The sequence below is a fragment of the Manis pentadactyla genome, chromosome 1 (assembly GCF_030020395.1).
Source record: "Manis pentadactyla isolate mManPen7 chromosome 1, mManPen7.hap1, whole genome shotgun sequence".
In the NCBI taxonomy this organism is placed as follows: Eukaryota; Metazoa; Chordata; class Mammalia; order Pholidota; family Manidae; genus Manis; species Manis pentadactyla.
The window spans coordinates 125278638-125290868 of record NC_080019.1 but is presented as its reverse complement, the minus strand read 5'-3'; the positions used below and the strand labels follow the sequence as shown (position 1 = coordinate 125290868).

The 12231-nt window shown below is 35.0% G+C and overlaps 1 protein-coding gene across 1 annotated transcript in view; it reads right to left on the bottom strand.

The window, feature by feature from the left end:
• Positions 1-12231, bottom strand: part of LTN1 (listerin E3 ubiquitin protein ligase 1) — an 81256-nt gene that overhangs the window by 7171 nt on the left and 61854 nt on the right. Inside the window, exons 20-25 of the mRNA XM_036875106.2 lie at positions 8618-8753; positions 8245-8389; positions 7170-7383; positions 6473-6710; positions 6098-6172; positions 3940-4126 (exon numbers count right to left, since the gene is read on the bottom strand). Of these exons, the coding sequence (XP_036731001.2) occupies positions 3940-4126; positions 6098-6172; positions 6473-6710; positions 7170-7383; positions 8245-8389; positions 8618-8753 (995 nt within the window). The remainder of the gene's footprint in view (positions 1-3939; positions 4127-6097; positions 6173-6472; positions 6711-7169; positions 7384-8244; positions 8390-8617; positions 8754-12231) is intronic.

Genomic DNA, 12231 nt, shown 5'->3' with positions numbered 1-12231 from the left:
AAATAAATCTAAGTAACAGATTATACAAGAATACAAATGCATTAATTTGAACACTCAGAATTACAGAGTCCTACAAAATGTATGCCACATTCTTACTTTTCAAGCGTGTCTCTGATAGCACTGTTCCCTTTCCTCATAAACTAGAAGTTTTCACTATCCCTCTTTATTACACATACGCTTCTAACATCTTTCTCAGACTGTCTCCCCATTAACTAAGTTCACCTCCACTTGAAGTCCCTAAGCCAAGAAAATCTATTCATCATTTACCACAGATGTTCACCCACTCTCCTCCCAAATCCTCTACACATTCCTTCCATACCACAGTCCTTAATCCTTCAAAATCCTGCTTAAAACTAATTCCATTTTTATGGCTGACATCCCCTTAGAGCAAATACTCAAGCATCCCTTCAGGACAGAGAGCAAAACCTAGTAGTCCAAAGTGTCTTGGGGTCTTCTCACAGTTGTTTTATAAGTCAGGATACTTCACAGAAAAATATGGGATTCTGGTTTCTTTTTTAAAAATAGGAAAACCTGGCACCACTATAGGCACTATAGGTACACTATAGGCATCTGTGTGAAATGTGCTTTAGAACTCATCCTTTACTAACAGAGAAAATAATTCATTTGTTCACATTTACTTTGCAACTCTTTGGTATATGTACCTGTTTTAAAATGATTTCTCCCACTACACCATACATCTCTTCACAGAACAAAGAACACTATGTACACTCCAATACAAGGATCAAGCCATAGGATTTGGAATTGATTCTTCAGTGTGTTGATCAAAGTACCTTTACAATGGAGAAATCTGGAGGACACTACCTTAACCAAGTAACCAAACTTAACATCACCAATAAAAGACACACTGACATTCTGTGCCTCTTGAGATGACACACTGAGGATGCATCACCACTGTGCAGTAGGTACTCCTGCTGAAAATTAACCAGAATCTAACCATGAGGCAACAATCAGACAAATCCAAATTGTAGGACAGTCTACAAAATAGCTGACCTAGTGAAAGACAAGGAAGAGAAGAAAGGTAAGGGTTCATTATAGGTTAAAGAAATATGACAACATGGATGCACCTAAAGATGATACATTAAGTGAAATAAGCTAAAGACAAATACTATATAATTCCACATGCATGTATATATATGTGCAATCTGAAAAATAAATCAACAAAAAAACAAACAGATTCATAAATACAGAGAAGAAAATGGTGCTTGCTGGAGAAGGGCATGGTGGGTGAGGTGAAATACGTGAAAGGGATTAAGAGGCACAAACTTCCAATTATAAAGTAAGTAATTTGTAGGAATGAAAACTATAGCAAAAGGAATATAGTCAATAATACTGCAATAACTTTGTAGAGTGACAGTAACTATTGTGGTAAGCATTTCATAAAATATGTAATTGTTGAAACACTATGTTGTACAACTGAAACTAATACAGTATTACATGTCAACTACATTTCAATTAAAAAGGAAAAAAGAAATATGACAAATGCAAACATGATCATTGATAGAACTGTCAACAGAAAAGGAAATAAAACTATAGAGGACATTGCTGGAATAACTGAGAAAATTTGAATACAAATTAGATAATATTATTACATCAAAATTTAATTTGAGTATAATGATTATATTATACTTGAGTAGAAACATGTTCTTGTTTTTAGGAAATACATGTTTAGAAATACTTTTGGTAAACAATCATGACATCTGCAACTTACTTGCAAGTAGATCAGCAGAGAAAAAGTAAACAGAGGTAGCATGCTTTTAAATGTAACAACATGTTAAAAATTTGTGACTCTAGGACTTTTCATTGACTTAGTCTTCCTGTTCTCTGTAAATTTGAATTTTTTTCAAAACTACAAAGAAGGAATGACAGTAAAATTTTTTTTAAATTAATCATAAATAATGAACTTCTAAAAATATATGTATGGTACCCAGCTATACCACTCCTAGGTATACAACATGAGAGAAATGCAAACATATGTCTACCCAAAAATTACACACAAATGCTTACAGCAGCTTTATTCAAAATAGCCAAAAAGTGGAAATAACCTAAATGTCCATCAACAGATGAATGGATAAACAAACGGTGACATGTTCACACAATGGAATATTATTCAGCCATAAAAAGGAATGCAGTACTAATACATGCTACAACATGGATGAATCTTGAAAACATCATGTGCTAAGTGAAAGAAGCCCAACACAAAAGACCACATATGTGAAATGTCCACAACAGGCAAATCCATAGAGATAGAACAGAGATTAGTGGTTGCCAGGGGATGTGGGGCTTAAGAGAAAATGGGAAAAGATTGCAAATGCATAAGGGTTTTTTGTTTTTAGGTGTTGAAATGTTCTAAAATTAGATAGTGATGATAGTTACATAATTCTGTGAATATACTAGAAACCCCAAACTCTACATTTAAATTATCAAATTTGATGGAATGTGAAATATAGTTCAGTGAAACTGTAAAACACAAACACACACACACACACACACACACACACACACACACACACACACAGAGCTTTGGTTCCAGTTCAATCTGATTTACGAGGAATTTCCTGAAATGCAAGTTAAAAACAACTCAGATTTAAGCCTGATTAAAGTTTTTTTTTTAAATTCTGTTTTGTATCAAGATTCATGTAGTTAGTGTTATTTACTAGATTATTCTGGTTTATCTGTTCACAGCTTAGTTCAAATTCCTGTTCCAATAAATGCTGCTATATCATTCTTGGTACCCCCTCTCCCACTCTGGTTTAATGAAAAAGATGATCCATGGCTATTTTCCTAATTTCTGAATATAAAAAAGAACAAAATTCTTATACAGAGAAGTCTCAATGTGCTACTATTTTTTAGAGATCAACAATATTTTAAGAAATGAGTGCAAAAGCCCAACAAGGAGTTCATAAGATATAGGGAAATAAAACTAGCTCAAGTATCAAACATAAGTAGCAGGCCTAAAAAGAAATAAAACAATTTAGACATACAGATCAATGTTGCCTCTGTGATTTGATTTTCCCTTTAGATATACAAATGCCAAGATGCATACGTTGATGTATTTATATCACAGATTATTAGCAACAACATATATTATAATTTAAGAACTTTGAAAAATCACCTTAGAAATGAATGCCATGATATTCAGCCACACTTTAAATATGAAGTGATAAATGGAGTGTTTTTGTATTGACCTGTCAAAGAAGCCACACACCTTATTAAGCTGATTCAATCAACATTTGATTTTTAAGTGGAGATTGCCTAAAAGAATTTTTTTTTAATTGAGATTTTTCCAGCTTCCCTTCTGAACAATAAGGTCTATCTTCTTGAACATGAGACCACAGAGACATCTAGTGGCTGCTAGAATAATTAGGGCAAAATAATTAAAGGATACTTTATAGTTTTAATTACATAGGTAATGTTTCACAGGTCTTTCTCTAAACACTGATTTTCAAATAAAGTAAATTTCCAATCAAGTATTAACTGAAATCTCCACAAGAGTCAGAAGTTTACCAAAAGAAAAAAAACAAGCAAGATCCAATTCTTTAAAATTACTACATTGGTAGTATAAATTATACAAATCTTGTTTACTGCAATAAAAGGACTTGGTGGCTATATTCAGTTAGGAAAAAACTGATCTAATCACATTCCAGAGATTGATTAATTTTGCAAAAACTGTGTGTGTGTGCGTGCGTGCGCGTGTGTTTAAAAACAAACGGTGGGAGGGTGAAGAAGTAGGGACAGAAATAAATTTAGCAGAGTATCTGAAGTTAGTCAGAGAAGACAGGATTAAAATATGGGCATTTCCTTGCCCACCCCCACCACCCAGCTTTTTTTTTAGAAAAGGAGGGGAAGGAGGCAGTGTAGGAAAGTAACAGAGAAACACATACAAGACAGAACTGTCAAAGTTGTTACATATTTTTTTACCTGAGATGAAGCAGCTTTGAAGAAAGTAAGTATTAATTTCCAAGTGAGGAGATATCCCAGAACATAGCAGAAGTCTTCACTCATTGGCTTAATAGTCACTATTTGTCCAACAGGAATGCACCCCAAAACATTTTCCAGTAAGTTCTCTTGAGTGCTAAGAAGAGACATCAGTGCTGCCGGTGGTGACCTAAGAATCAGTGATTGAACATAAATGGCTCTATAACTTGTCCCTTAACAAATTTGACAGCATGTATAAACTTTAAGCATTTTAGAAAAATCCTTCCCTATTTTTCAATAATCATTTTAAAAGTCCCCCTTCCTAGATTCAATTTTAACTCCTAATTTTGCATATAATTGCAATTACAGAATCTGAAAGGCATAAAATGTTTTATATATACACACACATATATACACAAATATACAAAAACATAAATATAAAAGTATATCAAATATGTAAAAAAATATATAATACAATTTATTTATATAAAATATTATTTATATTTATATATTATGGATATAATATGTTATAAAAATATGGAATCTAGAAGCTAACCCTTAAAGGAAAGACCCTTTCAGAAGGCATATGTTTCAAACTTCTATTTTATAGATGAAAAAAATAATTCACACACCCAGAGACGCTAAATGATTAGTCTAAAGTTCCTCAGCTAGTTAGAGAACTGATGAAGGCCAGGGGCTACGCCTTCAAGTCCTAACAGGTCCTTTATCATTCTATAAAGAATAAAAAGGTCATAAGATTGTACATCTTTTCAGGAAAGTGAATTTAACATGCACATTAATTCATGACAGTGTAAGTTAATTTTCTTCTTGACTGAACTACTGCATTCATTAACACTTTCAGGTGAACTTAGGGGATTCTCAAAAAAGTGAAATACTTGTATATATCCTGTCAAATTCTCTTCTCTACGACATTCCAGCTTGGTCCTCCTCTCCTTTTACCTCTGTAATTTTTCTTCTGTTGTGGCTGGCTTCTTTCTCCTAGCCTATAAATATAGGTCTTCAAGATTCTGCCCTTAGGTTTTTACCTTCAACACCACCATCTTATCTATCAACCCTTTTCTAACCCATACACATAGTCACTTGATTTTACAAATACCAACCCAGACATCTTTCCACTTCCACACTGTCCTCCATTCACAGCTTAAACTTCTGGAATGATCTCTACTTCTACTTGCTTTTTTTGCATAATTTATGCTTCCTACTATTGTCAGAATCAGCTGGTGGGAGCCCACCTTCTACCAAAGAAGGCCCAAATCTCAGAAAAAATCATCTTGAAAGCCCTTCATTATCTGAAGTACCCTTCCACCTTTATCTTCCACTATATCCTCCCTGTCTACTGTATACCTATTCCTTCACTCTTTTCTTCAACAAATGAGCAATCCTCATGATGAGTAAGTCTGCTTTTAGGCCAGGAACCATTCTGGATGCTGCAAACACAGCTGGGAAAAAAAGACAAAAATGCCTGCCTTCCAAGAGTTTTATATTCTGCTAGAGGAAAATATAGACAATAAAAACATATTAAGTGGCACTATGAAACATGACCCAAGCATATCTTGAACATTCATGCCTCCATGCCTTTGTACACAGTGTTCCCTTAACTTTTTATACTACCACCTAACCTGAAGGATAAAGCATAAATGTCTCCTCCTCAAAAAAGTCTTCCTTCTAGTTGCACAGCAACTGTGCCTCCATAACCATGCTATCTATCCTTCTTTCTTAGCACTTGTCATATCCTATCTTCTATTATAAGGGTTCTCTATATTAGACTATAAGCTCCCTAAGAAAAAGAACATTTATTAAAACACAGTACTTTTCCCTCAGCATTTACTTAATACTTTGCACAAAGTGGGTGCTCAATAGGTATATGAATTGATATATTCTTCCCACATCTATCATGTTACCAAAAAAAGTTTTACTAAACAAGTAGCAAGCTGAAAATATGATTTAGGTATAATTAAGGAGAGAAACTATCTTTTTTGGTAAACTCTGTGTTTTATTTATATCTTATAAATAACTTTAAAAGATCTACTGAATGAATATATAGTCTAAATTTAGAGTTTTTGTGTTGCCTCAGTCTTCTAGAGTCATAAGTAAGATGGATTATGAGAATATATTAAAACAAATTACTAAAAAAACTTACAAGGCTGGTTCTTCTTCTTCATCTCCGTATGACTTTAGATTATCCTGATCGCACTGCGGTAATTCAGGCATCAATCTGGAAGTAAGCATATTATTTTAAATTATATTACATTAAATTTTTCATTGTTAAATCATGCTTAAGAGTAGAAAGTTTATTCTAAAATAACAACCTATGGCCAGGAGTATCTAAATGTAAATTATGTATTGAGAACAATGAATTAAAAGATCAAAAACTAGGAGTCCCTATTATTAGAATGCATGACCAGTTTACTTTTTATTTCCCTGGACTATTTTTAGTGACTAAGGAGTTAAAACTAAACATACATTTAATATTTCTAGACTACTTCAACACTGATTCAATTGGAAGAATTCTTACTTGTATAGCATATGATAAACAGCAATTTGCACAGGCCGAGCTCTGAAGAGGAGTAAGGGGGCCAATGTATTTAACAAAGTCTGGAGATATTCTGGCAAGTTTGTTTTTTGGCCAGCAACCAGTTTTGCAGGGAGTTTTTGACCCAATAGCTGATTCTTTGGGATATATGTTAGTGTTTCACACATGGGCTTTAGCACTGCATTCTGAAAGGATGTTTCAGATGTATCTTTGCTTTCTCCTGATGACAAAAAGGAAAGAAACATGCACATTGCAAAACAAAGTGAGTATACAGCTGGACTGAGTCACAGTCAATGTTATTGTAAAAAATGAACTAAAAATTTGACAAGTATTAACGCAGTCCTAACTAGAAACATGAACTGAATATATATCTCAGATAATCTCAACTGTTAAATGACTTCTATTATTTCATCCTTAAAAAAGAGAATAGTGCAAGTTAAAATAATCTATCATGTTATCCAAACTACTATTATTTTAATTTCCAATGGTCTTTGGATATCTTGCCATTGTCCAATTCTTATCTGTAAAGCAAAAGGCATACATGATGCTTCTGAGATACCAAGCTGTCTCTCTCTTTTCTTTTAGTATTCTGTATGTTTGACGTAAATATCCGAAGTTTTTGTTTTGAAATTTCAACAAGTCAATTTCAATGAATCTCACTATTCCCTTTTACACTTGCCTGTAACAGTCACCAAAAGAGGTAAAAGCATACTGTGGATGCCTTGGGAAAAAAATTCTTTCCATTCATTGATTAGATTTACAGGAAGATTGCCAATGGAGTCCAGAGTTGTGGATTCAAAAAAAGCACTGAGCTCACAGGCCAAATCACAGCTGACACAGGCAAATAGTTGTACAAGTGGAACAGAATACAATGCATGATTCTCATTTGTTGTCTGAAGAAACAAAAATGAAATAGGTGAGCAGACTTCTACCAGAACACCACAAATCAAGGCAATAAAGAAAAGTTCCTTTCATTTCTCTATAAATTTTTAAATAAGAAGCAGTTAAGTGAATAATCTTAGGAGACATTTATATATCTTACATCAAACTAATTTTTTTCCAAAATTAAATACTATGAATTAGAAGCAATCCATTTATTCTGAAACATTCCTTTTTATTTCTAAAATTATGAAATGAAACAATATAAATTACCTTAACAAGTGAAATACATTAAAAACACTTTATAATCTCAGGAGCCCTACTGATTAGGCATTATTAAGCTATTTTAAAATAAACAAACTAAGACTCAACTAGGTCAAGCTTAAACCCTAAGCCATACAGCTAAATAGCGGGCAAAACAGAGATTCAGACCAGTTCAACCCTGCTAACTCTGTGTAAAAGCCTACAAGTGTTAAACATCTGGTTGCTTAAAAGAACACTAACTCCCTCTGATTTTGCTTAATTTTTAATACATTACCAACACAGTACATTTTTTTTAAAAAGACCAAAAAGCTTGTCATGAAAAGATAAACCATGAAAGGGCCATGCTGCAAATATCATATTAAAATGAGCTAACGGGGATACATTTTAATAGCAGTTAGGAGATCTGGTCACTGAACAATATTGGCAGACATTAAACCTCTATCATTTTACTGTTCTGCCAAATAGTAGCTGGTGCTATACAGTTAATATAAAGTGCTTAAACACTTGTGAAGGAGCTAATCACAATAATTAAGAATAAGATTAGAAAATAGATTTGGCATACACATATGCACAAAGATCCAACAGAGGTGATGACACATAGGTTAATTTACCTCCAACCAAGCCAACATGGAACACATGATAAAGTCCCATTCACTCTCTGCCAAAGGAGATGAACAGTATTTCAGAAATAGGGAAAGGAACCGGATTATTTCTATGTTTACACCCAGTATCTCTGGACTTACTTCTGATAATTTACTGTGATAAAGACAAAAACAAAACAACAAAACCATTAAAGAATTACGTAGGTGTTCAATGAGAAAATATTCTATTAAATCTTAAATACTTATAAAAGACTGACTTAAATGTCTATTATCCTATCTATAAAATTATGTCTATTTTTATCTATAAAATTATGACTATAAAATACCCAATCTGGATCCACACTGTATAGGAGGGGAAAACATAGTATAAAATATCACCTACCAACTGAAAAGAAAAATATCTTCATGATCTTTTTTCCAGGATATTAGAATTTTTAATATACCATGTAATAGCTCTCCATCATCTATGCTTCTGGTTTGCAAACAAGAATTGAAAATTGCAAGATGTCCAAAACCTCCTAAAATAAAATTCAAAATGAAAAGTAAAATATTGTTTGAATTGTATTGCTACTATAAAAAAGAAAGTACTTTGAAATAGGTCAAAAACTTCTTCAAAAGTGTTTAAGAACTTTAAAAGGGGCCTATATGAATGAAAAAGTCAACAAATAAGCTCCACAGGCCAGAGACCCTGTCTATACACCTAGCACCTAGCACAGAAAGGGAGCAAGTGAATGATATTTGTGCTTTAAACTAACCTATGCTGTTTTTTGTTTTGGTTTCTTAAGTACTCAACTTAGTCAGCATACTGGCCTCTCAAATAGAAACAAAAAGCCATACCTAGAGTGCAAAGTTAAATAAGGATGGAAAATAGAACATACTGTTCCATAATTCATACATTCAGTTAATAAGCATCTATTATGTCAGAAAAGCTCTTATGAGGTCCTCAATTCTTTAGAATCCCCAGTCCGTTCTTACCCTTCAGCTCTCAGTTTAAATATTGCCTCTACTCTACAAAATTCCTAAATGTATAGATTATGCCCCTCTACATTTCTCTTTTCTCAAATATCACTTCTTTGTTGCCTTTATAGCACTGATGTGTTACCTATTTAATATTATTTCATCGATTAGGAAGTAAGTTCCATGAGGGTAGGAACCTTGTATTTTACTTAACACTGTATACTTCTTCAGCATAATGGCTAAGGTACACAGAGACACTCATTCTGATTGACAAAATGAAGAATGAATAAATGAATACCAGATACATTGCTAGATGTTGGAGAGAGAAAGATGAACTAAAATCCAGTCCCTGAAGGGACTCATCTAGCAGTACAGTCAAACTTTAAAACAAATTAGAATGTAATATGGACAAAGACCAAAAGCCCAGAATAAGAAAAAACTACCTGAATCTAAGTTGAGTCAGAAAAAGCTCCCCAAAGTTGGCATCTGAACTGGGATTTATCAAAGAATAAATGAGTCCGCAAAACTAGCAAAGCAGCCCTCCAAGAGTGCTAAGGCATAAAGTTATAAGTATAGGAAGAGTGCAGCTGTGTAAATTTTAGGATGCAAATAAGCATCCTAAAATTTTAGTCCTATTTTTAAAAAAAGCGAATCCTATATGGGTGGCACCCCATATGTAGCCAGATAAGAGATAATTTTTTATCTAGGGCTGCTAATCTTTTGCAACCTTCAATAAATTTAGACATTTAAGAGAAAAAAAAAGTATAGGAGAGCAATATCACCAACATGCTGACATAAGTTCATACTAACTTTGCTCCCCTTACAAGAACAACAACTAACAACTATTCAAGAACAAGACACCATTTAGAGAAAACTAGCACACAAGAGTAAGACTGAAGCAACCTCTTGCACCACAGAGATTAAGACAGACTGCCTTATAATGGTAAGAGAAACAGCTACACACTGACTGCTTTTTCCCTCCCCAAGGCCAGCAGAGCACCTCACGGACAGGTGAGCCTCCCATTCCTCCAGTGAGAAAAGAGAGCCCAGCGGTACACCCAGTACCACTGAAGCACTGTGGGTCACTTTGTGGGACTCCCTACTCTGATCTCACACCACGGGGATTACAGAAGACTCTGCAGGGCTCAACCACTGGAATCTGACTGTGATGGAGAAGGGGAAAAAAACTTAGCACGTGGATTTTGGTAGACCAAGTTCATACCTGCAGTGCCCAAGTAGTAGTAGTCGTCCCAACCAGCAGCTTTGCTCATCTGCACAACCAAGTCAGAAGCACATTCTAACCAAGGAACAACACAGCAGGGGGGCAGATATGCCTGGTTTGAATCATTAAAGAAAGAGTTTTGCTGGCTGAAGACTCCAGTTTGCTCACGCCCAGACAAGGAGCTGAATCACAGCCTTATCAGCGGTAGAGAATGTCTCCCAGCTTCATCTAACCAAAAGGGTTCCTGGGAGTTGTCCAAAGACAACTCCTGGAAGCTCTGTGTCCCAGCAGCACACAAGCTAAGAGGTGGGAGTGCAGAGCCAAGAGTTTGCGAAGCAAAATCACTGGCCCTGTTCAGTGAGGGAACTTGGGGTGCAAGACAGCTTGAGTTAAGACAACAAAAGACTTTACCAGCTTTAGAGCTGCTTCTCTTACTGTGCCAGGTCAGATCATCTAATTCATAGCCCCACTCATCACTGAATACAGCCTTCAGGCTGTCTAAACATGAACCTAAGCAGAGCACAGGGGAAGCTGCATAGCCCATTCAACAGCCCTATGTACAGGGTCACCTGATCAGACAACGCAGCCCAAGGCTTCCCCCATCTGCAGAGCAAAACTGGTGCCCTCCTAACTAAGGAATTTAATGCACATTCAGGCCAGATTAGGATCCCTAACCAATGAGCTATACTGGCCCGAGTCCCATCCAGCTACCCTGCCAAAGCAGGAAAGCTAATTCATAACTCCACTACTACTGAATATAGTATCCAGTCCAAACCATCTAGTAAGCCTAAACAGAGAATCCAGACAACCATGGAGCTCATCCTACAGCCTCACTTGGGTAGGGAACCAAGCCAGCAGTCCAACTGTTCTAAGCCAGTGCCACAACCCACATTGCCATCCTGAGAGCTTAAATAGTTGCCTCATCCAAAAACAGACACTAGCAGGCTATACTTCCTCAAGAATATTATGAGCAGAAACACACACAGACCCAAAATGAGCTAACTAATGAAGAACTATCTCTGCCAAATCAAACCTGTAAAGTTTGTATGAAGAACATGATTACTCAAATGCACACATACCAATATAAGGAATCAAGGATCATGAAAAATACCACCAAAGGAAATTAATAAAGCTCCAATAATTGACCATAAAAAAAAATGGAACTCTATGAAATGTCAAAAGATTCAGAATAATCCTCTTAAGGAAGCTTAGTGAATTATAAGAAAATAGAGACAACTGAATGAAATTAGGAAAACAATGGATAAACAAAACAAGAAGGTCCAACAAGGAAACAGCAACCAACAAAAAAACCAAACAGAATCCTAGTTGAAAAATATAACTGAACTGAAGAATTCAATAGTTTCAGAAGTAGATTCAACCATACAGAAGCACAGTAACCTGTAAAGCAGGACACTAGAAACTACCCAGTTAGAGAAGGGAAAAGAAAAAAGAATGAGAGTGAAGAAAGCCTATGGAAATAATGGGGCACGATGAAAAGAAACACTACTCACGGCATGGAAATTTCAGAAAAAGAGAAAGGGACTTAAAGCAATAAGGGCTGAAAAACCCAAACGTAAAGAGAGAAATGGACTTTTAGAGCCACAAAACCCAAATGACCCCAAACAGGTTGAACCTTATTAATAGGGCTACACAGGGGTATATTATAATTAAATTGTCAAAAGTCAAAGACAAAGGAAGAATATTAAAAGCAGCAAGAGAAAATAGAGAAGTTACATACAAGAGGACCCCTGAAAGACTAAAAGCAGATTTCTCAACAGAAAATTTCCAGCCAAGAAAGAATGAGCTGACATATTGAA